Here is a 27288-nt window from a genome sequence, read left to right on the forward strand (position 1 = left end):
TGTTTTATGGCTGACTGCATCAGCACAGAAATGCAGCACTTTATGATCCTACAGGAGTTCCACAGGCAGCCAGGCCATAATGGCCAATTAAACTGGTTTTACAGCTGCTCACAGGGAACTCAGGGAAGGTTATCTTTTCCCTTTCAGGAATGTGTCCTGCATTCCTGCACCCACTCCCCTTCCTCACCTGTAGCTTTCTTGTCATGTTTGCATCTTCTGCTTTTCCTCTGGGAACATCCATATTGCATTCTTTTGGCCTCAGAGATGTTATTATTGGGAAAGCAACAGGATGGAAGCTATAAAAACTTGTAAGGCTTAAACAATGTGTGTTCAGGAGTGAAGAAGCAGAGACTTTCATGCTTGGAAGGGAAGGAGTGATTGGTTTAGTCTGGGAGCAGAGGAAAATGAAAATCAGTATTCAAGGAGAACTGACAGGCTGGAAATGAGCAAGAGGGATGAAACTGAAACTTCTTACTTTCACAAAAAGCTTCTTAGTTTTCACAAAAAGAAGGAAAGAACAGAGAGTCCCTGAAAGACTCCATGAGATGGACAAGTTAGAGAACAGAATGGAGATGGATTGCGTCTCATCTTCTGTATTTTCTTTGAAGATAATGGTATTTTTGTCAAGGGGGAGAAAAGGTTATATTGAAGTGGTGAAGAGAATAGAAAGAACATTAATTCTAACTTCAATGGAATAAAAAAATCAGGTATTGGTGAGTGCCACAGAGAAGGAGAACATAAAGTTGTGAGTGGCAGAATTGTGTCTGAGATGAAGGCCTGCTGTTTAAAAGGCTGGTTAAGTGTTGGAATAGGCTATCAAGGCAGATTAGGTGAAAATTGTTAAAACCAGATTTCCTCACAATGGTGTAGGTTATTTTATATTCTTCAGTGGAAAGAGAGGGACTGGATGATTTTTTTTTTCCTAGCATTTCTGTAACTCTGTAACTATTTTTAACTCTGGTGGCTTTGATCTGGGTGGTTGTTCACTGTGGAACGTGTCGTGAAAGTGCTGAATCTTAGGGATGAAAAGCAAAATGTGCCTCAGGAATTTATATCCTGATCAAATATAATTGTACTTAATCTGGGCTTTTCCCCTCAAGCTTTTCTAAATAATCAAACCTTGTCAGACAAAGTGATAGCAGTGTCTAGCAGGGTTTCCTGTCCTTTAAAAAAATCTTATCTATTACACAGTGTTTCTTAGTCATTTCAGCTTTAGATTAAAAAGCAGTCAAAAGCACATACTGACACAGGGTTTAATTGTTTTCATCTGTCTATTGATTAAGTGTTCAAATGTCAGAGTCCCAGAGCTGTGATATCTAATGCTTGAAAGCTTGACTGAAATCTTCATACCTTTATTTTTGTAGGACCTTGATGTTGGAGCGAAGAAGGTGAAGTTGTATGTTGATGAGAACCTTGTGTTTGATGGTGAATTAGAAAAAGGCTCTGGAGATCTCCTTGCTGACCAGAACACCACAATTGACCTTACAGATCACAAGCAAGACAACTCAGCCTCCCCCTCAGCTGAGAGGAAAGAAGGAAATGCACCTGCAGGTCCAGACAAGAAAACAGACCTACTTTTGAAATGCTCAGAATCAAACAGTGCTTCACTGAGCTGGACAGCTCTGCCAGAAGAAAATCTTCTTGAGCCTAAGATGAACTCAATCAGCTTTACAAAGAGAAATTTGTCTCAGTTAGAGGATGCTCTAAATGTGCCCCCATCTCAAGTTTGTATAAAAGATGCCAAAGAGGAGGAAGCAGCAGTTCCAGAGCATGTTCAGTCTGATGATGAGCTTTGTTTGAGTGAGCAAATGGAAAGGTTAACAGGAAGAAAACTGAATGATTCTGCAGGTGCAATTCCTTCTTGGTTACAGTCATCTTCCCAGGTAACACAGAATAATCAAGGCACTCCCAGTAGGCAGAAGCCTCCCTGGCTTGCTACAGAACAGAATTTCAACTCAAGATTTCAAACACAGCCTGATGAAATCATGAAAAACTTCTCAGATCTGATAAATGAGGATGTCAAATGTCAGAGGCATGAACTGGGAAGACCCAATAGCAGAAATGCAACTGGAGATGGGAGATCACAAACGCTGACCAGAAAGGATGCTGATGTGGACTTGGACATTTTTGACTCCCTTTCTAACAAAAACTGCAGTTTGCAGTACCCTGTGAGTGGAAGGAGAAGTGTCATGTGTGGTAAAAAGATGGGATTAAACACTACAAATCTTGGAGAAGATGATTCTGCTCGCAAAGGTAAGAGGTCACAATAGCAACCTTAGTCCAAGTGCTGATGTGCTCTCCATTTTGCAGAGGCACAAACTCATTGTGGAAGGGAAGTGGGAGCCTCTTGAAGGGAAGGGACCTCTTGAGATACCTGGAAGTTCAGACAGGGGATATTACTTTGGCTATTTGTGATATTTTCCTCATGAGAATACACAGTCTGTCTCCTACACCTGATATGAAACACTCTTCAGAAAAATTTACATTCTGATTTAGGTGCTTTTAATTTATTTGGAGCAGCTGGAAGATGAAATTTCAGTAAATTACATTCTAAAAATTGACAGTCCTGTAGACAGCAAATGTTTGCTAATATCAATTAAAATGTGCAGAGAGATAAAGAAGATTACATCCCAAATTTGCAGAGTGTATTTGTGTGGTAGCTTTGTGTCTTTCTTGGTGAGAATAGATGCTCAATATATTTATTCAGAGTGAATGGAAAATTACCCTTATTTTTCTTCTCCACTCATAATTCTATAAACCTCTCCCTCAGACATCTGGCTTATTTATGAAGAGTTTTCTAATAAATTAGCTGTTGTCTGCTCTGTGCTGTTGATTATCCTTGTCCTCCTTCCCCAGACCTCCTGCTGGAGGTGTTTTCAGCTTTGTGCAGTTGTGTTCTGCCTCAGGCAGGACCAGCTGTATGTCCCCAGGGAACAGCAGGAGAACTGTGCAACTTCCCAAGTTCCCCCTTATCCCAACATCTGGCAATCCATGGCTAGGAAATTTTCAGGGCATGAGATATTTTTGTCTTTAACAAGTGTAAATAACAGAAAAGTAGAATTTCTTACCCACAAGTTCTACTTTGGCTCTCTTTCACCCAATTTGCCTTTGCTTGGGATATATGTTTATGTCTTCCTTTTTCAGTTTCAAGCCATGTCACTCTGACTCCTTTTTGGGACCCTTCATGCCCCTTCCTTGGCATTCTGTAATCCTTCAGCATTCAGTATCTTGCCTCAAATGAAGAGTTAATACAACAAGGACAACAGGAGCCAGAGAATTGGAATAAGATGTTACAAAGCTACAAATTGAAATTTTGAGAGTGATTGAACATCAGAACAATTCACATGGAAATGTATCTTGCTGTATATTGAATTTGGGTGTTTACATGCAAGTAAGGGTGACAAGGGAGAGCAAATTCACCTAAATGAAGGAGTGTCAGTTCAAATTCTACAGCAGGTAGTGCAGGGCTTTTTCAGTCAAAGGGAAAAATGGTTCTTTCTAAACTTAGAATGTCTGAATTTTTCCTTGTCTGACCCTCTGTGGAGAAAACAGCAATTTCATCAGTGTAGCTGAAGTTATACCTCTGTGACTGTGGTCACAAGGGTTTTCAGGATGAAGAAGAGACGAGAATGTTGACTCCATGATCAGAAGGCTTGATTTATTATTTTATGATATATGTTACATTAGACTATACTAAAAAGCAATAGAAAGGAAAGGTTTCTTGAGAAGCTAGCTAAGCTAAGAATAGACAAGAATGAATAACAAGGATCTGTGTCTCAGACAGAGAGCAAGAGCCAGCTCTGCCATGAGTGGTCAAGAAATCCCAACATCCACAGGAGACCAATCACGGCTCTACCTGTTGCATTCCACAGCAGCAGATAACCATTGGTTACTTTGGTTACTGAAACTGCAACTTCTCACAAGGAAAAATCCTAAGAAAGGATTTTTCATGAAAGATGTCTGCGACATGTCACCTTTTTTTATTTAGTTAAATTAAAAGGAAAAAGTGTTTGTAATTTTCTCTGCTGTACTCATGCCGAAGAAAAAGACAAACACTTGACAGGTTATCTGTTGCCAATCAAACTCCACTCAAGTGCTCCTGTGGAATGCACTGGGAATTTCTTCACCTGTAGAACATAAAATTCTATCATATTACTAAAACAATTCTATAATATAAGAAAATGCAAAAACAATGCAAAGAAAATTCAAGTCCAAGCAGCTGAGTTTCAGGAAAAGTCCATGGCTTGAAGATGTTCCTCTTTGCCATATCTGAAAGTTTCTTTTGGTCCTGAAACAGGCCTGCTACAGAAAAGTCCATCAATAGTTATCAAAAGTCCATTGACAGTCTTCAAACAATTTTGAGAAAATTTCTGAAATGTCTTGCCACAGCCCTTATTGAACAGCTTGGGCTGAAGCCAATCCCTGGCTCCTCAATGCCTCTGAGCTGCTGCCAGCTCTTTCACCCTTTTTTATTCAATTTAATTTTTTTTTTTTTTTTTTGGACTCCATGATCAGAAGGCTTGATTTATTATTTTACGATATATGTTACATTAGACTATACTAAAAAGCAATAGAAAGGAAAGGTTTCTTGAGAAGCTAGCTAAGCTAAGAATAGACAAGAATGAATAACAAGGATCTGTGTCTCAGACAGAGAGCAAGAGCCAGCTCTGCCATGAGTGGTCAAGAAATCCCAACATCCACAGGAGACCAATCACGGGTCTACCTGTTGCATTCCACAGCAGCAGATAACCATTGGTTACTTTGGTTACTGAAACTGCAGCTTCTCACAAGGAAAAATCCTAAGAAAGGATTTTTCATGAAAGATGTCTGCGACATACCTCAAAGAAGAGAACAGAGAAGTTTGGAACAGGTGCCACCTGCCCTTCACCCACCCCACTCTCTGCAGCCCCATTTACTGTTTCACACATTTCACAGTATCTGTTACATGGAAACCTTCATGTTGTGAAAACTGTAAATAAATCCCACCTTGAGAAGTTCTGTTCAGTTGTGAAAATGGAGATAAATTAGGAATTTCAATGCAAACGACAAGATGAGGGTTATAATTTTTCAATGTAAATTTTCTCTGATTTTGCTCAGAGCAGGTTGTCCCGTGGTGCTTTAAGCTCCTGATGTGTTTTAGTCCCTGCAGCCACCCAGCAGCTTTTGTTCTGTCTGCTGTGTGTGCAGGGTAAAGCCATCTTCAAATGGAGCTGAGAGAGCTTTAACGACAGGAAAACCTTTAAAATGTTTCCCTGAGAGGGCTGGATTTTAATTGGCCTGGGGCTAAGAGAAGGGCAGTGGAGGGTGGGACAAAGGGAAGGCTCAGAGGCTCCTGTGGATGTCACAGCATGGCTTTGGTCACTAAATGCTTCACAAGAACAACAGGAATTAGTAACAGCACGTACAGGCTTGGCTGGAGTTAATGTTGCTATAAAAACATCAATTTTTCTTTGATAACCAGTTTAATGTGCAAAGGAAATGGTGGGAGTACACTGATAAAATTTGCAAATAACATATAATTTGGTTTATTATGAGTTAAGGAGATTAAAGAACTTCACAGAACGATGAACTTGAGGACTGGAGCAATGGAATGCAATTCAGTAGAATGCTTGCAGGCTCATCTGGGGACTAATAACCAAAAATTAAGTTGTAAGCTGAGTAATCATCAATTGCAAATGACCGAGGAAGAGAAGACTCATGGTTGAGTAGCTGATGGCAGATTGACTGAAATGCTGGGGTGAGCAGTGATTGGAGCAGTGCACTCCCAGGATGGATCAGCAGAGGCATTTTGGCTACTTGGGAAACCTCAATATCTCCACACAGGCACTTGTGAGACCTCACTTGGAAAACTGCAGCTCTGATCATCCATTTTCGGGAAAGCTGATTACCAAGTGGAACAGATACAGAGGAGAGCTTTTAGAATGATTTGGGAAATGAAGCATGTGATTGCAGCATGGAAATATGATTGCTGTTTATAACTGCAGGGAGTAAAAAAAGAGATTAACACAACAGAGGGAGAAGAAAGGTGGTTTTTTCTATGTAGTCTTGCCCCAAAATGTAGTTTTCTAAAGTTTAGAGAAGAATTGTGTGTGGCCATCAGAAGCTGAAGTGGTGGTTCAAGACACTCCTGAACCCACAGAGGAGTTGAATGTTTGAGGTGTCATTAATAAATAATGCATTTTAGATTCTTAAAAGAAAAAAGTCCCACCCTATAAACCTTCAGCCATTGGTGTCTGCTTTTGGGCCACCTCTGCTTTCCTTTCAGAGCTCCACTTCTCCTGTTACCACTCCTTAAAGTAGCTCAAAAACCTTTTCAATTCCCCTTGCACTGCCCTAGAGGGGCTGCAGGATTGTAACCTCTGGGCTGTTGGAAGTATTTCATGTTTGAAAAGAAAAGGGAAAAACCCTCCCAAACTAGGAAAGTCAGTGGATGTTAAATACTCCTCTGTACTCTGCTCATCCCAAAATTTTACAAGCTTTGACATTTTCAAGGGGTAAATATTTGTATAGTGCCTTGTCCAGGTGAATTGTGAGCTCTGGGATGTATTGCTGGGGATCAGCCACCTCTTGGTAGTGGTGTGAGCAAGAAAGTGACTTAAGAATGTCTGATCTCTGAAATATGAACCTTTCCTTCATGTCTGCATTTTGCTTGAGGTGTAAGGAGGAGTGCCAGGTTGGTCTCCAGCCTTTCATTCTGCAAGACAGCCCTTTTCTAGGTAGTTTCCCATCTGCTTTAAAATTCTTAATTTTATCTCATGTGTCCCCCCTGTAAGTGATTATTTGCCATGCATAGATTAGGAACATTGCCTCTTTCCAGTATTTCCAAAAACACAGTTAAAAGTTAGTCTTCAGCAGTCTTTTGGGAAAATTTTGTTTTGCATTTCACAGCAATTGGCATTTATTCTTGATAACCATTTGTTTTAGTATCCACCAAAGGACACTGTACAGAAGTAAAATCTGGCCCACGGGCCTGTAATTGTTCAGTACTCCACTTCCTTTTCTTCATTTATTTGAAGAAAATACATGAGTGACTGCTTTATTGAAAACCTTGGTTATTATCTGTTCTTAATTGTTTTGAGATGGAAATGAAGCAGTTCCCCAGTGCAGCCACAAGGAGAAGATGCTTTGCTCCCACTGGGCCCCTCTGATTTGCTGCCCTCCCACTGTTGCATTCCCATTGGATATCTTGTAATTATTCTCTTTCTACATCTCACATGTGCTGAAAAATAGGAAAAATACTTGGACATTACCTGCCTAGAATGCAATGCTCACCTCATCTTCCCTGTCTGCTGAACCTACTCCTTTTCCCACCACTTTTCTTTATATACCTGTGGCTCATTTTGAGAGGAAGAACCAGTTTTTCTCTGTAATGCTTTACATTAACCAGTTCAGCCATTTCCAGCTGTATGAAAGACCTGCAGAAATGCAGAGGGATGGTTTAAACCCTTGTGACAGGCACACAACAAGTATCACTGAGCAAAAATCCCAATTTCTTTAAGGGCTGAGCCTCAAACTTAGTTGCAGTTCGTACCATGGCAGGAGCTCTGCTCCTCCATAGGTAAAAGTGATTTTGTTCATTTTGTTTGAGTGGGGAAGGGGAACTGGGACACGTGGCCTTTGTGACAGAAAGGAAAAATAAAAGTGCTGCTGTCAGAGAATTTCCCAGTGAGGGACACAATATCATTCTGCAAAGTCAATGTTTGAATGGTTTGTTCCCTGTTTGTACAGTAAATGTCTTTGTAATGTTGTTTTCAGATGAAGACTTTCCCATCAAGGACGTAGCAACCTCTAGAATGAAGTGGTGCAGTGAGCAAGAACACACTCTGCAGGAGTCCTGGAACTCCTTGGTGAAATTTAATTATTCCCACCGTGGTCGGATCTCGAACATGGATTTTCAAGGGGATATTTTTGATGAGTTCCTCCATCAGCAGAAAATCAACCGGCCTGGAGAATGTCAGAGAAAAGAGGGACTACAAACACTACCAAAGAAGCAAGAGGAAGAAAATTCTGTGGAGATCCAGGATGGAAGTGATTTTAAAATCCCAGTTTTACCTTATGGGCAGCACTTGGTGATAGACATCCGAACAACGTGGGGAGACAGACATTATGTTGGTCTTAATGGAATTGAAATTTTCAGTTCTAAAGGAGAGCCTGTTCAGATTGCAAAAATAACAGCTGAACCCCCTGACATAAATATTTTACCAGCTTATGGAAATGATCCCAGGGTAGTAACCAACCTCATAGATGGGGTGAATCGGACTCAGGATGATATGCACCTCTGGCTGGCACCATTCACCCCTGGAAAAGCTCACTTTGTCTTCATTGACTTTGTGGATTCCTGTCAGGTAGCCATGATTAGGATCTGGAATTACAATAAATCCCGAATCCACTCCTTCAGAGGTGTGAAAGACATCATCATGGTGCTGGATGAGCAGTGCATCTTCAAAGGAGAGATTGCCAAAGCCTCAGGAACCTTGTCTGGAGGTAGGCTATCATTTCTGATTTTCCTTGTGGAAACAGCAGTACAATACAAACAAAATACATTTAGCTTGTTTGTTATCATTTTCCACTTCAAAGCAAGCTGGCACTTTGTCTGGTGTTTAATTTAAAAACATAATGCAAAGCCCATTAATGCATTCTTCACTGATACTGGGGATTTTAGCAGCATACAGAGCTAATCTCCATTTTTAACTATGTCTTAGCAACCAGTCTGTGTTTCAATCCCATCAGATAGGCACTAGAAATTAAGTTGCAGCTTTTTGCTTGTTTTCACATATGTGGTCTTTTGGAAAAGGTGATTGGGAAGCTTTTTTCCCCATTTTCTTTTCTATTTATCTGAAATCTGACTGAATTCTCTACTTTTCCATTGAATTTCCATTAAAGAAATAGAATTTCCATTGAAATGAATGAACATTAGAGAAATTGTCCAGAGAATTTCTGGATAGCCCAAAAGCTTCAGGAGCAGCTCCTGGTCCTTTGACAAGAGTTTCCAGCAGGGTATTAGAGAATCCATTAGAGAATTGAAATTCTCTAATTTTCCATCTGAATTCTCTAATTTTCCATTGTGCAATATAAGTTTGAGAGTGAAACACTAATTATAGCCATAGTCAGTATCAATTTGCCATATATTATCTTTAAACACTGCTGCAAATTAAATGCAAAGAAGGGCCGAAAATAATTTTTCTCATTATTTTCTTTTTGCATTATTTCTCCATTTAATTCTGTGCGTTGCCTTCAGCTCCAGAGCACTTTGGGGATACCATATTGTTCACTACTGATGATGATATTCTTGAAGCCATTTACTACTATGATGAGACATATGATGGAGAAATAGGAGATTCCAACTCCCTGAGATATGAGGAAGAGCTGAAGAGGCCAACAACTGCAGACAGGGAGGGAGATGAGAGACCTTTTACACAAGCAGGGCTGAGAACAGAGGAGCAACAGGTGGGGGCCTCTATGTTTAAAACTCTCTATAAATGTCTGTGTGAAATGTGGAAGTAATAGCCACATTTCCAGGCTGGAATAAAACTGCAGAAGAACTAACACAATTATTACTATTTTCAAGACATTTTTTTCACCAGATCAATAATTTATGCTATTTTATTAAAGTCCTAAAGGTCCTCCAAGTTGTGGTTTCCCTGATTAATTAATAAGCTTATTTCTTTACTTACTTGGACAGAGACTAGGGGGAGTTCTTTATGATTTGGGTACTCCTGAAGGTTTCTGGTCTGTCAGTGATTTTTCCCACACAGCTACTCCTGTCATGAGTAGCTGTCCTCCTTAGCACTCCAAACCAAAGGTTTTTCCATTCTTTTCATATTGTTAGTTTCTTCCTTCACAAATGAAGGATGTTAAACAAGAAGGGTCTCTTCCCCTCAACCCTCCCTTTATTTTTCCTCTTTTCTTTTTTTTTTTTTCACTAGCACAATCACAGGTTTGGGTGCATTTTGCATCATAAAAACTCCTCTTTTCTAGTCCATGCAGAAGGTACTTCCCTCCTTGGAGGAAGGCTGTATTTCCAAGCACTTGAGCTCTTTCTTGCCTTATGCCATCCCAGCCCAGCAGTCCAGTGTGTGAGCAAAGATCCCACAGGATTTTCTCAAGATGGTGTGTGACAGTCTTTGACCTGTTTTCCTTAAATTTTTCTACTTTCTCAGAATCTTCCTGAGCACCCTCTGTTGCATCAGTGAGTTTGTCTTTTTCTAGGGTTCACACTCTTATTTGTGTGTGTCAGGAGATCCAAAGATGAATCAATCCAAATTCCAGCTGCTCCAGCCAAGATCTTCCCAGGGTTTTGTGGTTCCTAATGAGCCTCCTGTGGTTGCCAAACCTTCCCCTTCTGTCTTGTCCTCTTTTTCTTGTGGCTCACAAGACAAAAGGACATCCAATGCTGTTGGAATTTGATCTCACTGTTAAGACCAGAGTCAGTGGCTTTAGCTCTTGGACTTCTGCAGGAATTTTGATCCCAGCTTTGCATGCAGTAGCTGAAACTGCTCAGAACCTTGCACAGTGCAGGGTTTCATGAAGACAAACTGAAGCTGACCTTTCTTTTCCTGATCACCTGTTTATTGAGGGCACTCACCAGGACCTTTTCCATGGCAGAAGCTTGGCCCTGGGCTGTTTGTTCCTTGCTCAGACACAGCCCTGCCTTTCATTTTGCTGCTCAGCTCTGATGCCCTCCACACCCTGTTGTACCTCTGAAATTGCTGTATCAGCAGAGGAATAACACAAGCTGTTGTGACTGAGCCATTGATCTCCTTGTCATGGGGTGTTTGCTGGTTCCATCAGGATTTCTGTAGGGGGATGTTTATGGTACCAGAATGACACAGATCCACTGCACAATTTGTCTTCCCCAACCTAACAGTGTCAGACCAGTACTGACCAGTTTGAGCAGCCCTGCTGTTCATTCCCCTTTATTCCCCGTGGCACATTCAGTAGATGAAATGGTGGGTTTTACTAAAAACTTTCCAAAAGCTCTTACAGAAGTGTCTTACTTTTCTATCAGTGTTATCCATGGCCATCTGTCTGTCCATGAATTCAGGAATCTTCAACATGTTGATTTTATAACAGATCAGACCTGTGGCCACTGCACTTGATTCAACTCTGGGGCCAGCAGTGGCTGCTGAGAGAGAAAGAAAGAACAGCACAAACACAGAGTGCTGTTCCTCTGAAACACTCATTCAGCCCTTAGAAATGTGTCTCACAAGGACTTTTTAACTTAACCTCTGTGTTTAATATCCTGCCACCGATTTTTATTGCATTAATTCATCCACCAGCTTTTTGAACCCACGTGCACTTTTAAAATTTACAGTGCTCCATGGCAAATTTCCCAGCTGAACCTGCATGGCACAAAGAACCTCCTTCTGTTTGTTGCTGGCTTCATTTAATGTTCTCTGGGTTTTCTGTTGGAAGAAACTAAACAATTATTCCCTACTCCCTTCTTCAAGCCACTCAAGAGATTTATACCCCTCTGTTAGTCTTCTAAATCTTTTCCAGAGTGGTTGCTCCTAGGAAGGTGTTGAACATTTGGTCAGATGTAAGATCATGGTAATACTTTCTACTTTTTATTGCTTTTCCAATAACTCCTGTATTATGGTGTTTTGTTTTAGCCATAAGAATCTAAGAACACAAGTAGGACAATGCCCACTAGCAGAAGTAGTTAAAATAGTAAAAAATGAGACCATGCCTGAAAGAAAATATATTTGGCATCATTGGAATGGAATCATCAGGAAGGGATCTGAGTAGATAAGAAAGGGAGAAAAGAGTTGATAAGGTGCCTTGGCACAAATGGTTCATGCTCTGCTAGGGAGAGCATTATTTTGCAATCAGTTAAACCCAGTGTCCATGGGTTTTGATTTTCAGTAAAGATGCAAGTTTTCATTCCCAGGCTGGTGTTTTAGAATTGCTGTGAGGAACAGAACTGGCTTGTGAGAGAGGTACCCCCAGTGGGAGGGATTTTGCACTGTGTAGGTTCTGTGGGTTTATTTCAGAGCCCATTTCTTGTTCAGTCTCACCTGACTTACTTTGATTCCCCCAGGGACATTTGCTGCCACATGAAGGATATTGCAGTCTGGGGCCCGTGAGATCCTGGGGATCAGTGGTTAAATTGCAGGGATCTAATGGAACAAGGAGACAAGTGTTGACAAGTCTTTATTTATTCTACTTAGGCACAGTGTAGATCCATTTGATGTATTGTGGCTGACAGGAAGTTTATTTCTAATGATGAATTAAAGAGAAAGAGTCTGGACTTCTAATTTCCTGTTTGGCCTTTTGACTACTAATGAGGATTGAGCTGATGTTTATATAGAGCTACTTATAAAAATGCCAAGATTTCATTCTAATCTACTATTATTTATTTTGGAGCCAATACTGGTATCTGTGAAGTTAAGATTGTTTTCTCTGTTTTACATTTGTCCACAGAGAGCAGAATTTGCCATTTTATCCCACTTACTCAGTGAAGTGAATTCTATCTGCAATCCTTTGCCATTTTTGTCTTTACTACCCTGATTGCCCCAGTGTGATCAGCAAATTTTGTCATCTGTTTCTTCACTTTTCTGAACAGCACAGGCAATTTTTAATTAGCATTGCTAGAGCACAAGCACAAGCTTTTGGACAAGTTTGCTTGTTTGTTCTGCCTCTTAATTCCTGAGAAGAAATTGTGGTGGCACTCTCTGGTCTTGACTTCCTTCCAGACTCCTTGTGTCTGCAACAGATTTGCAACATATTGCAAATACAGCATATTATCACTTGCTGATGGCAGTCAGCAGGGAAATAAGTGTTATTTAAGGATTTCAGCCTCTTTGAGAAGAGGTAGCTCACACTATGGAGTGTCCCATTTCACATTTCTATATGCACTAAGCTAAACCCCTGCCCTAAGAGTCTTGGCTTTTTAAGAACCCACCTGATTGATATTTTACATTTTGGGTCATGTTTTCCATTTTTTGCAGGACAGCCTGGGTGGGGAGGCAGAGGGGAGATTGCTATACAAAAAGAAACAGGTACAAATATAACTTTTTTACAAATATAGACTTTAAAAGCAGTCAGTGTAAGTGTAATACTGAACCTGTTCCTTGACTTTCTTTATAGGTTCAAGAGCCAGACCCTGCCTCTGAATGCATACCAAAGGAAACAGGAATATTTACTGGAAAATGTAAGTTCTTACATTCACTCCTTGCTGTACCAGCCTTCCCCCAAACATGTTATCAAGGATGATCTGATTTGTCAGAGCTGTACAGCACTTTGTGACAGATGCCAGGTCTAGAATAAAGAAGAGAATTGAATATTTAAGGCAGAAGCTTTGTTTGCCATGGCATTTACAACATTATATTGCAACAGTTGGCTTTTAATCTCAGAAAAACAACATTAGCCATTTGCCTAGTCCCTGAATGGGATTTCTAATAGCTGTGTCCCTTACCCAGTAATTCTCTCCCAATCCTTTGTATTTGTGTAGACTGACTGAATTTTTTAGATTGGATTGACAATAGAAACCCTAGAGTAAAGCTAGATCAGAGTGTTATATCCCTGCTTAAGTACCTGATTTATTATCCTGTACCAAAGCAGTCTCTGTGGGCCTTTCAGCTGTTGCCCACAGAGTTTCTGCATAGTCCAAAAGCTTCAGGAGCAGTTCCTGGTCCTTTGACAAGAGTTTCCAGCAGGGTGTTAGGAATTTTTTTCCACCCTGAGAGCAATCCAACACTGGACTGAGAGGGTTTGGGATCTGCCACCCTTGGAGACAGGAAACATCCCCTGGATGAGGTCCTGAGAGCCTTGAGCTGGACTTGTTCTGAGCTTGGAGCTGGATTAGACCCCTCCAGAGGTTCCTTTTCCCTGTATCATCCTCAGATTGGAATCCTAAACTCTGGGGAATACTAAATCTGTGTGGATGGCTGCTTCAGTGCAGCTTTGCACTGGAGAACAGGCTGGTTCTGCTCCTGCCTGCTTGTACCCTGAGCACTTTCAGTCTCAGCACTGGCCTGGGGACTGGTGCCTGCTGTCAGTGTGGCCAGAGCTCCAGATTTGGCACTGACAGCTGTTTATTTCTTTGTGTCCCTGCAAATGCTGATGAAATCTTACTCCCAAATCAATCTTTGTGTGTATCAAGACTTGCTCTGGGTTTTTAGGGGTAACTGGGCTGGATGGTTTAAGAGGTTTAATGCTTGTTTGTTTTACAAACATAAATTATGACTACTGGTGCTTCTTTAGACATTACCCACCCTGATTATTTGTGGGCTTCTGTAGTGTGTGAAATGAAAGGTATTTCTAATGTACAGGGATGGATTTTTATGGAACCTGATCAGATTGGAATTTTACTTGTTATATCTGTACATGCTATTTCTGTCCTTTCAGTAAGGCATAAAACAGGTGGAACAGGAGATTCACATTCAGCCTTTTGTCCATCCAGCTTTTTTTTTCCTGTTTATTTTCTGGAGATACAGCCTAATCAATATTTGTGTTTTTCACTGATGCTGTCCCATGAAAATGCTTCCATGTGTCCAGTTCTGAATGTGAAGAAAATAACTTAAAAACATTAGTAAATCAAATTTTTTTTTTTGCTTTAACTGTGAGTAGGTGTTTTCTAAAAATGTATGGATTTCTGAGAGGCTGGATTTAAATGAATCTATACAGTCATTTAGCTGGTGAAAGATGATGGATAGACTTCAGACTAATGGGTCTTCTCTGCATCTGCATAATCACAAAATCTGTCATGTAACTGCTTAAATGTGTCACTGGCTGGCTGGCAGGGTGCAGTCCCACTAATGAGGCACTTGGGAACGTGCTTGATCAGCAGTTGTGTAATTTCAAGTGAACAAGGTGTTGGTGGCACATTAAAGGGCTCTGACACAGATTAAAAGAAGCTGCTGTTTACATGGAGGTGGACAAACAGAGCAGGAAAAATCCAATTCCAGCATATAAAGTGATTTAATCCATACAAAATATCCATGCTGCTAATCACTGGGATTTGCACTCGTGTTTACATTGGCTCATCACTACAAACCAGTAACTTTACAGAGGCATTCAATTTATATTTCTTTATGTAGGTCTGCAACTGAACTTCACCATGACCTGGGGAGACTCTCATTACCTGGGGCTGACAGGACTTGAAGTGATAGGAAAGGATGGTCAAGCATTAAAAATCAATGCAGAACAGATTTCTGCTTCACCCCAAGACTTAAATGATCTTCCAGAGTACACAGGAGATTCCAGAACATTAGAAAAGTAAGTAACCAAAGACTTGGGATGCATTTTACATCAGATTTTCTGAAGTGACACGTTTCTATAAACTTATGTTAACACATGTTAATGTGAACATGATTTTTATGCCATCACTGCTCATTCTTGGAATTCACAGGCTGTCCAGGAACAGCTTGTTGTAGAAACATGAATGAGATGTTTCCAAAAGATGGTGTTTGAGCTGGGAGATGAGAACATGCCTGGTTGGTATTTCTGCCAAGGACTTTCCAGGAAGGAATGTGGGTGTTCTGTAGCATCTGTCTGTGCATATTGAGTGATATTTATGCAGGATTTCTGGATAATTTTAAGGAAAAATTGCACGTTACCAAAGAGTGAGGATGTGTTGGGGAATTGCACAAATAGGTGCCAATCTTTTGGCCAATTTGCAGCACTTTTTTTTTTGGCAAATCTAATGAAGTTTTATTCATTGAGAAGTATATTTCCTGAGATTAACTTGTGCATCTAAATGGCAGCAGTATAGAAATGATAGGCTGTAGATCTGGAGAGGACTTGGCATTTTGGATGTTATTGAAGCTGCATCCTGTTGTTTCTGAGTCATCTCCATTTTAAAGGGTATTTTTGGTTGTAATCCTGTCTTGCTGGCATGTTTATGGGCTGTGACCAGGTTTATGAATTAGGACTTGTCTTTTCAAAGGCTCTGGAGTCTTCCTCAGAATGTTGTCTTTATCTCCATGCACACTAATTCCATTTGTAATTTCTGATAATCTGACTAATGCAGATATCAACCTTACTTGTGTGGAGAATTCCTTTTTCCTTCTGCCATCTTGTGTGGAAATCTCCTCTGTAGGCAGTTGCTGATCTAAAATCTTCCCTGTGCTGAGCAGATTCTGCTGGGGGAGTCTCTGCAGACCCCACCTGATGGACCCAGATGCAAAGAATTCATTGACCTTTTTTGTTGGTGCCTTCTCTCTGAGTGCTCCTTTTGCAGCCTAGTGATATGTTGATCCTACAGAATTTCTGCCAAGATTTCTGCCCCTGATGTATTTGAGGGATTTTATTTATTGTATCTTTTGCTTGTTAGCCTTCAGTCTCTTTTTTTGGCCCGTGTGTACGCATTTAACCTTCCAGAGTTTATGAGTCTATCAATTTAGGGCTTTTTTCATCATGAATTTTGCTGAAAGATGGCCCATAATAACTTTGTTTATCCTGCTGCTGAGCCAGGCTGGCTTTGAGTTTTCAAGTCCTCCTTCTTTCTAACATCTTTCTTAGTAAGTGGGTTATATTTTTTAATTTTTATTTTATTTTTTTACATTCTTGATTGTTTTGCTGGAGAACTTTTTTGGGCACAAGAAATAGAGGCTCTTTTGGCTCTGGGCATTCCTGCAAGCATGTTGAATTTGAGTACATTGCAGTGCTCTCAACTGTGGCATTTGGAATAAGTCCCATGTACTATTCAAGACCAAATCAAGAATTATCTCTTCTCTCATGGACTCCCTAATCAGTTCCTCTGTGAAAGAGTTATTATTCAAATCTTTTTCTTTAAGGAATTGCCAAGTCTGGCACTCATTCTTCCATTAAACTTTTAAATAAATAGTAAGTATAAACTTACTTTTTTGGCAGTGTACCAAAGTAATTACAGTGGAAAATTAATTCATATTCTCCTTTACTCCATCTTCATATGGCACAGTTTGTGGTAGAAGAATATAATGTCAGAAAAGAGCAGATTTAACTTTATTTAGTCAGCCTGAAGCCTGTGCTGCCATAAAAAGACATTGTCCTGCTGGTTGGAAGCTTTGTAAAATAGCAGGGATGTGGCTAATTGTGTCCATGAGGGATGTGAGCAGTCCCAGGTCCTGCTCAGGGTTACCCAGCTGCCATCCAGCTCCTCCTCAGATCCAGCAGATTGGGTTGGCATAGAAACACCCTGCAGGGTGCCAGATCCACTGCTTTGGGTGTGGGAATTCAGGAATTCCATTGTGCCTGCCTTTGGGCTCTGCCTTCAGCCACTTTGCTGCAAAGGCAGTTGAGCTTCCCTTTGCCTGTCCTGTTCACACAGGGAAAACCTAAAGATTTTGCTGTTTTTCCTTAAACAGACCCAACTAAAGAAAATACTGGGGTTTTTTTTCTCCCTCCACTGCCTTTAGTTCAATACTTGCATGCTATTTTTGATGTTTTCTGTGCTTTTAATTGCATGCACAAGGGCAGGAGAAGCCCTGGAAGCTGGAAGTGGCATCCAGAATAAAATGAACCTTAGGAAAGTCCCTGCCTTTGATGAGAGAAGCCAGCTTTTCCCTTTGTGCAGCTAATGGACTTTTCTCTTTGTAGGCTAATAGATGGCACTAATATCACAGTGGAGGATGACCATATGTGGCTCATTCCCTTCTCTTTTGGAGAAGATCATCTGCTCACAATCCATTTTGATAAAACTGAAAGTATTGCAGGGCTTCGCTTTTGGAACTATAATAAATCTCCAGAGGATACCTACAGAGGGGTAAGTAAAAGAAAAGGAGCACTGCCAGCAAAAATATACAGCAATGCATTGGAAAATTGGTACTGTGATGAATGAATATAGCTGCCTTAATGGAACCCCATAAATCTTTCTAGATTGTCTGAGGCTGAATTTTGTGGCAGGTATAATGCATTCCTGTCTCCACAAACAGCAGATAGTAAAAAAAAAAAAAAGCCAGAGATGCTTTAAAGAACTCTTCATAGCTGATTTTTCTAAGAGACACATACAATAGCACATATTATTTTCAGGATATATGATTCTGAACTGGTATCCTCTCCATATCTTGTATTTAGACCTACTGTATGATTCTGTATTTCCTGAAATGCTGGGAATGATATGAGGGAAACTTTTACAAAGAAATTCTGTTTAGTTCAGGTTCAGAAGGCCACTCACTCAGTACTGCCTTTTCCAAGAAGAGTCTTTTGAAATATTAATATTTAATAAATAGAAAGTTGCCACCTTCAAGCAGTTTAGCTAAATTAATTTAGCTAAATAATTTTTAATTTTTTAATTTTAGCTAATTTAGCTAAATAATAATTTAGCTAAAATTAACATAAATCCTCTCTTATTTGCAAATTGCCTGCTTTATATTTTTTTTTTCATACTAAATTGTTGGGATTACCAATTGACACCTGATGGAGATAATTTTACAGCTTTTCACTGTGAGTTTGGCTGTCCCTGCTTCCCCTGCTGTACTTACACATGTCAGGATAACACTTGTAATGATAATTATAACTAACCAGAGGTTGCTGCTCATTGCACAGAAAGTTTAGGAATCCACCTGTCCCCAGATTTTCCACCCAAAAGGCAACTGTTGCATTCTCAGTGTCTAAATTCAGGCAATAAATAAGAACAAAAATGTTGGCACACATTAAACTGGAGACAGGACAAAAATGATCTTCATTAAATCCCAGCTGATGCAGAGATCTGAATAGAGGGCCCTGATTTTGTGCTCCATCACATTTGCCCAGCATGTTTGACACATGGGAGGGTTCTGGAGCATTTTGAGCATTTACCATGTAAACATGCAAATGAGGGCTTTTAGTGCCATTTATGTCCTGATTTCAGCTGGGACAGAATTAATTTTCTTCCTAGGAGCTGTGTTTTGTTGGTAACTTAATGATATTTTAGTTGTGGCTGAGCAGTGCTTATTAAATCTCTAAAATCTAACATGGAATTTGGTCTCTGGAGGCCAAACCAAGAAAAATAAAAAAGAAGAAAGGTGTATTTTTAGCAGTTTACTTGGCTAGGTGATAAAAAGAATTGAGTCTCATACAGGTGTCTACCTGCATGAATACTGCAAGTCCCATGAGAGTCAGTGGATACCACTTAAAGGAGGAGCCCACACCTGCAGTCTTGGAGAAGGATAAAATAAATTATTTGGAAAACAAAAGATGCAAGGTCCACTGGGCCACAGAAAGGAGGTTTTAGGCTGTAAACCCAGGCCATCCTGACATCTGTCTCTTGAAGTATTGCTGCTCCTTGTAGGAGCCAGTCCCTGGGTGTGAGATGGGATGATTTGTTAGGCAGCTGCAGGCTGGGGGATTCTATTCACAGCTTTAGTGTGAGAGGGTAATGGCAGTGACTGTCAGAATGAAGGCTTGGGTGCTATTTGCAGCTCTGTGAAAAATCACCTTGTGAGAGCTTTGTTATGCCATTTGTAAAATGCAATATGTGACGGCTGAGTGCCTTCTCAGATGATGAGAATTACTTAGAAATGAGGGCTGTAAAGGGCACATAAATATAAGCAGCTGTGGTGTAATAGGTAAGATTCCATCTCTGACTCTCCAGACTTCCCATTCACTACGTGTTTCCGTTTAGGAGAGTGGATTTCAGTGGATTTCTCACTTCCTCTCCTTAGCCTGGCAGACTTATTCAGCTGGAAAACAGCATGCAGAAGAGTTTCTCATATGAAAAAGATGTTTCCTTTATTTGATCCCAAGTGTATTGAAGATAAAGCCAGAAATAGTTATTTCTCCACACTTGCTAGTGATACAAACATTCCCTCCTAATTAATCTTCATGGAAATTAACTGAGCCCCTCCTCCAGTCTAGCACAAACTGGTACTTGGTGAGAGACCCAGGGCAGTAAATGCTGCTTGTGATGAACATTAAGTTATATTTAACAAATTAGAGAGCAAGGTGCAGTGATTAATTGTTGGAGCCTGGTTGAATTGTTCTGCACCTGGGATTGTGCATACAGCTCCACATGTTGCTGCTGGGGGAGGGTGAAGGGGCCAGGACCCCTGCATCACCTGAATAAATGTGCCTGAATTATTCACTTTAATCTCCATAGGTTGGATAAGGTGTGCTTGCATCTCTGAGGTGGCCACAGCTCAATTGTCTCTGGTACAGGCACCTTTTCTTTATTCATATGCCCTGAGGTTACACACAGCACTGCTTGGCAGAGGAGTTTGTATGATCCTGGAGAAGTCCAAGTGCCACCTGCCACAAAGATAAATAGAACTGCTGAAACACAGGCTGCTGTAAATGCAACAGAAACACCAAAATCTGCTCTGGAGAGAGCAGCAGCTGTGGGATTTCTGGAAAGGTGCCCCCAGCCAGGCTGGGCAGTCCCAGCTGCCTTAGCAGAGAGTTCAGGTGCCTGATGTCTCCTCAGATCCCTGACTGAGAGCTTCCCATTCTCTTGATGTGTGTAAATATTGCTGCAGGCTCAGCAATCAGAGGATGGTTTAGGTTGGGCAAGAGCTGTAAGGTCAGCATGTCAAACTGCAAACCTGACACTGCCAAGGCCAGCACTGACCCATGTCCCCAGGGTCCCTGCCTCATCTACACCTCTGAAATCCCTCCTGGGATGGGATCTCCACCACTTCCCTGGGCAGCCTGGGTCATGCTTGAGCACTCTGGGAAGAAGGGAGCTTCAGTCTGCTGAGATCTAGTGCCATGCAGTAATTAAAGGATCTGTCAATACTTTTTTTAGTATTTTTCCTCCCAAATCCTCACCTCTGCCATCCCCATTCATGTCAGTGATGACATGGCCACTATGGATTGCAGCTTTCTTTTGCCAAAGGAAGTGTAGTCCTCACTCCAAAGGAATGAAATAAATACAGCTGAGTGAAATTATTTCAGTCTCTGCAGTGAATGGAATTGTTTGCGATTATTTTAATGGAAGTCATGTCATGGAATATCAGGTAATCTGATGTTTTGCTCTTTTAAACCAGGCTAAGGTGGTCCATGTGGTGCTGGATGGGCACAGCATCTCCCCCCTGGAGGGCTTCCTCATCCGCAAGGGACCAGGCAACTGCCACTTTGACTTTGCTCAAGAAATTCTCTTTCTTGACTATCTACAGCCCCAGCCAGCTCCTAAAGTACACAGGAGGTAAAACAGCCTGTCTTTGTTGTCTGAACCATAGGATTTCTCTTCACTGTTGCAGTGTAATTTCACATTCCCTGTTGGAGCTGCCTGTGTGAGGCTCCTGGATGAAAACATGGAGCACTTAGAGCAGAGCTTCACTTGGTTTTTACCCTGACCAAATTGCTCTGAGCTCTGAGTCTGGTCCAGCATCACAGGGGAAGGTGTTGGGGTGGTGTCTGTGGAGGTTTAATTCTTTGGGTTTGTTCTGAATGAGCCAAGGGTACATTAAAAACCTGTTTTGCCTTGTTGTTTTTTTTTTTTTTTGGTTTTTTTTTTGGCAGGAATGCTTCAAGGACACTGGAACAAGCCAGTATGGACTATGAAGCACCATTAATGCCCTGTGGTTGTATCCTTCCCTGTCATATGGAATATTTTAGAGTTACATACCATGGTTAGGAGTCCTGAGCTTTATAAATCCAACAATTTCAGATGCTTTAAGATATTAATCAGATACCAAGAATATGAGAAAGACTTCCATAAATATGGCTTAAGAATAAATTCAGTGAAACATCATATATGAATATGTGGCCTGTTCTCAGATCTCTGGTAGCTTTTTCTCCTGAGCTGCAAATAAGAGTGTCTGACATTGTGGGCTGCACAACAATTTTTCAAACTGAAGAATAAACAGTCTGTTAGGACAAAGCTTCTGTATTGATATTTTCCTTAATAGCCTTTTGCTTTTTAGTTATTTTCCAGTTCCAGCTCCTGACGAGTTGGGGTGATCCCTACTACATTGGTTTGAATGGGCTGGAGCTGTTCAATGAGCACGGAGAGCAAATCTTACTGACTGAAAACAGTATCCTTTGCACACCAAGCACCCCTGGCCCTGCTGGTGCACTTTACTCCCTGGCAAATCCTCACAGAGCATCACTGCACATTGCCAGGTTGTCCTATGGGATGAACTTGGGCTTCTAGTTCTCTGTGTTTTGGTGATGAAGCTCTTTTCCATACGTTTTGATGGATTCAGTGTATTTCCAGAATGTTTTGTCTCTCAATGGGATGCACCAACAAAGCAGGACAAAGTTAGAGAAGGGAAGGCTTGAGAAGGGTGTGGTATTTTCTGCTCTTGACATTTCTTCTGTGGTGGGGAAGGAGCAGAAAGTTTGCTGAGCTATAAATTCATATGAAAAGACTGGGTTCAGTGCTTTTTTATTTTTTTTAATGGAATCTTTCATTGTGCCTCAAGAAAGAAATTTTTCATAACTCTTGTTCTGGAGATTTAGGCTGTTCTAGACACCCAATGCAGTGATGAAGATCAGGGCTGAGAGTTTGAAATTGATTCAGTGTTCCCTGGATATCCAACAGAGGGAATGTGGGGTGTGTTGGGAAGATTGATGTTCATCAAGGTTGCACTTTTGCTCTGTACCAGCTAAAGTCTTCTAAGAGCTGAAAGCTTCATACCCAACATACAGCTGACATAGTTCAGGTACATGGAAAGAACATTTATTAGCCTCTTGGAAAGAATAAATAGCACAAATGCTGCAGGAATTGTTTGTCTCTAAGGATCCTCACTGCCTAATAAATAGGGAATTCCATGAAATAAAGGCTTTTCCCCTAGTGCTATTTTGATTTGTATCTTGTATGATACGCCCTGAACTTGAAACATTTATAATGGACAAGAAACATTTTGAAATTGAGAAGTGGTAACAAATTGTCTTTAAGAACCAGGGATCTTTTACTGACCTGGTTCAGCTCTACAGTGCAAAACAGTGGCAGGTAAAGAACCCTCAGCTCCTTTTGAATGAGCAGCTTTCCTGCCTGTGCAGTTGTGTATGGGATGTATTAGGATCCCAAGAGAGCATATTTGTCTTAGTGCAATATTTAATGTGATAATTCACAACTGAACCAAGCTTTTCTTAAACACTTGAGGCATTACTGTGTCATTCCTTCAATTCTTTATGAATACTTACAGACTTTTAGAAAGCAGGACAGGGGGAAATTAATGTCCCTCAAACTGGATTGCTTAGGATTCATAATTCTGAAGCCAGTGCCATCCATCTACGTTTCCTTCCATGTTTTTAATGTAAATGTTCTCTTACAGAGAAAATCTGGTTGCCTCTTCAATGGGGGTTTAATCTTTCCCTTTCAAAGACATGAAAAAAGGTTTTATTACAGTTACTGATTTTTACCACAAACCTTGAGAAACTCAAGCAAAACCTAGTTTGACTGATGACTGCCTCCTGCAAAGACACTCTTCTTGAGATAGGTTTTATATGAGGAATTTGCACAAGTTTATGATAAAAATATGGGACTTTGTCACCAAAAAGCTGGGAAGTGCCTCTTCCTGCTAATGGAACTTTATTGATGAAGTCATAAGTACATATTTGAAAATAAATTAAATGCAGCTAGTTACTTGATTCCTATTTAAAAAAAAATTGAAATGCCAGAATATCTAAGGGTTGTCCTGCTTTTAAATATGTGCTCCAAGTTCCTCAGCTATGCATTCCTGGGAGTACTGCTGTAGTGCTGAAAACTCATTCAAGGAGTTGGGAACAGCATAGACTTTTAAATCTGGTGTTTCTAAAATATCCATTTTTAGGTTATTTCTGCTTAAAGTTTTTTTTTTCAGATATTGCTGCTTTTCCAGATAGTGTCAACATTTTAGATGATGTATCTGGAGACATCCGGACTCCAGACAAGCTGATTGACAGAGTGAACGACACCACGGATGGCAGGCACATGTGGCTGGCACCAGTTCTTCCTGGTTTGGTACATTTTCCCTTTCCATTCTGTTCTAGTCATGTGTGGGGATGGAATTGGAAGCATGGAGGAAAAAGGAAGCATATAGAATTCAGAGCTAAATTTGATTTTAGTAGCAGATGCTAAATCCTGCTTTTTAGAAGTTGTTTTTATTGCAGCCTCTCTGCACAGCACAGGCAGCAGCAATGGAGGTTCCCAGGTTTGCCATTTCCTCTCTCCATGGGGCAACAGCAGAAGATTTTCCAGAGATGGTTTTTGAGTCACTGTGACAAAAATACTGATGAAGGAGTTCTGTTCAATAAACACCTTTCTGGTGATTTTCAGTTCATTTTTACAAAATACAATGAATGTTGTTCTAGCAGTGAGAAATTATTTTTAAATCTCATTATCTATGTTGAATTCAAATTTGTGGATTAGGGATGGCAGATTTAGTGTTTCATGTCCTAAGGCCACAGATGATTCAGCCCTTTTAGAAGTCCCATGTTTAATAGCTGGGATATCAAAAATCTAAAAAGGAAAAGTAGATCAACCTAGATGATTTCTGACCTTGTTTTGGGAAAGGACATTTTTAGGGGCCTGTAATGGACATAATTAAGGTGCTTTTATTTCTTATAAGAGAATGGATTTAAAAAGAAAGCAAAATATAAACCTGACATGTGGAAAGTTATCACTTACTGTGTTGGTGAACTCCTCACTCCAGATGTTGCAGTTATTAATTAGAATATTAAAAGTAAGGAATTGTTAATTTATATCATGATGTGTTGTAATGAAGGGCTATAATTAAGGTAAAGCTTTTAAGTATACTTGGGAATAGTGAGTGCTTGTATTTCCTAGGGAAGTGGAAGGTCTGTGTGAGGCTTGAGGCTCCTGCTGTGCAGATCCCAGATCTTGAATCCTGGCAATTTGATGGGATGCTCAGATGTCTCTTACAACAGGATGACTGATTGATTTGACAACCATCTGAGTGTGCTCATGTCCTTACAAAAGACATGCTTGCAGAGACTCTTTCACTTGGGAAAAAGGAAAATAACAAGCTCTGGAATTCTCTCTCTTTGTGTTGTTCTGCCTGACACCAAAGTACTGCAGAAGAGCACAAAATACCAGTATTAAAGGGTAAATTGATAATGTGTGAAATGCAGGAGGCAGAAGCCATTTAATGGTGTTTTCTGTCCTTGAACTGTAGCAAATTACACCTCTGTAAGATCCACAGAGTACTTTTCCCTCCTCCCTCTCCCTGGGATGGTTGTTGAGCTGGAAGGTGCTGGATGGAGCAATCAGCTATTGATGCTCAGCCTCTGGAGCTGGGCTGCTGAACCAGAGCTTGTGAATGCTCCCATCCTCAGTGCAGGCTGCCTGGAAAGCTGCTTTAACTCTTTGATGTGTTGGAAGCTTCAAAAGCTTGAAGGGAATTGGTATTATAGCCTTTCTTTTCCTTCCTAAATGGCTTTTCCTTTTTAATTCTGAAAGTGGTTTCCTGTTTTTCACTTTCATTTCTTACATAAGCAGAATTTGAATTGTTTGTTCTCCTGTAACTGATTGTCATTTTATTCTTTTGTTTGAATGGATTTTTAATCAAATATATCATTTGCTGTGGGATTAACAGTTGTTGTTGGAGACAATGCTCCAGTTGTCTCATGGAAAATCACAGATGCAAACATTTCTATTGATCCAATCTACCTTTCTTTCTTCAGTAAAAAAAAAAAACCAACCCAGCATAATGATTTAATATAACCTACAGTATCTTCTCTAGTACATCAAAGGATTAAAACTTCAGAGGATGCTAAAGATGAAGCTTAAGATATGTTGATCTGAAGTTGATATAGTGGCTCATAAAAGAAAAAGCATGGAATTAACTGTAACAGGCAAGATTGGTTTCCTGCCTGCCTAATCTTTGGTCTTAACATCTTGACATTAACGTCACTGAAAGGCAGATGAATAATACCTCCAGCAGTAATTGTTTAGCAAGCATCTGGAGGATTGTCTCTAAATTCCTGGTAGTATAACTCACACACAAAAAAAAAAAAAAAAGCAAAATTTCTGCAATAGCTTTCAGGGCATACAGGGGAGATTTTAGTCTTGCAAATAAAAAAGTGGATTTCATTCATATTTGGTAGAGAGAGATGAAATGGAATGGAATAGAATAAAATCATGGATTCATAGAGTGGTTTAGGTTGGAAAATAACTTAAAAATCATTGAGTTCCAACCCTGTGCCACAGGCAGGGACATCTTCCACCATCCCAAGTTGCTCCAAGCCCTGTCCAGCCTGGCCTTGGACACTTCCAGGGATCCAGGGGCAGCCACAGCTGCTCTGGGCACCCTGTGCCAGGGCCTGCCCACCCTCCCAGGGAAGAATTCCCTCCCAATATCCCATCCATCCCTGCCCTCTGGCAGTGGGAGCCATTCCCCCTTGTCCTGGCGCTCCATCTCTTGGAAATTGTCTCTCCGTGCAGAATAGAACAGAAAGAAGAGGCACCAGCTTCTCTTAGCCCTAAGGACATATCTGTATTTGGTTTATGAAATACTCATTAAAAGTGTCTCTCTCCCCCTCCTCCAAGTTCCAGGCAGTCCAGGATGACAAGAATGCTCCAGATCTCATCTTCTGTGCTTTTGAGAGCAGCTGTGGGGTAGAGCCAACATCTGGGAATTATCAGCAGGGATGATAGCTGAACTTCCATCCTCAGCATCAGTTATCTCTCCTCCAGCTATATTTCTTTAAATATGAACCTCTTTTGATGTAACATGCATGAGAATTCAATTTCTTTGGGGACTTTGTGCTGTTAAATATAAATTAATTCTCTTTTGCAGGTGAATAGGGTATATGTCATTTTTGATGTACCTACCACTGTGTCAATGATCAAGTTATGGAATTATGCCAAGACACCTCAGAGAGGTGTGAGGGAGTTTGGTGTAAGTAATTTTCCTGTGCATTTTGTATGTCCTGGTGAGTCAGCTGCCTCCATTCTGAACGTGTTCTCACAGTTTGTTGAAGTGTGATTCCATGTAAGCTCAAAGGATGGGATTCATCTTATTTGACTTTGCATTTAATATTAAAATGACTAATCTATGCCAGTCATCTGTCCTTCCTTTTTTTGTCCAGGGAGAGAAAACTTGATCTGATTTTTGTCTTAGATAATTGTCTTAAGACAAGGATAACACTTGCCTTTTTCCACTGACTGTAGAGTAGGCCTGGAAGAGTAGTTTGAGCTACAAACCCAAGTTTTAGACAGCTGAAGTGAGGTGAGATTCATTAATTCCTAGATTTAAGAGTGATTCACTCCAATGAATAGAATGGCAATTATGTAAAACACGAAATACATTTTTAATTACCTACTTGAAAGCTGCATTAAAAAACATCAGTGACAAGTTAAAAAACTTAGGGAGGAAAAAAAAATTCAAACTCCAGCAGCAAATAGAGAGAAATGGAAGTTTGAAGGGACAAAAGCTAAATTAATGACTGGATTTGTGACACAAATAGGGCAAAATGCTTTTTAGAGACAATGCTGAAAGC

The 27288-nt window shown here is 40.5% G+C and overlaps 1 protein-coding gene across 1 annotated transcript in view; it reads left to right on the forward strand.

Annotated features, from left to right (window-relative positions):
• The window catches only part of KATNIP (katanin interacting protein), a 55670-nt gene that overhangs the window by 24175 nt on the left and 4207 nt on the right, over positions 1-27288 (forward strand). The window contains exons 13-24 of the mRNA XM_066561144.1: positions 1365-2253; positions 7756-8484; positions 9239-9447; positions 12951-13001; positions 13090-13153; positions 15042-15219; positions 17521-17686; positions 20886-21043; positions 21361-21425; positions 21765-21875; positions 23649-23788; positions 26586-26687. Of these exons, the coding sequence (XP_066417241.1) occupies positions 1365-2253; positions 7756-8484; positions 9239-9447; positions 12951-13001; positions 13090-13153; positions 15042-15219; positions 17521-17686; positions 20886-21043; positions 21361-21425; positions 21765-21875; positions 23649-23788; positions 26586-26687 (2862 nt within the window). The remainder of the gene's footprint in view (positions 1-1364; positions 2254-7755; positions 8485-9238; positions 9448-12950; positions 13002-13089; positions 13154-15041; positions 15220-17520; positions 17687-20885; positions 21044-21360; positions 21426-21764; positions 21876-23648; positions 23789-26585; positions 26688-27288) is intronic.

The sequence above is a fragment of the Molothrus aeneus genome, chromosome 16, assembly GCF_037042795.1.
Source record: "Molothrus aeneus isolate 106 chromosome 16, BPBGC_Maene_1.0, whole genome shotgun sequence".
In the NCBI taxonomy this organism is placed as follows: Eukaryota; Metazoa; Chordata; class Aves; order Passeriformes; family Icteridae; genus Molothrus; species Molothrus aeneus.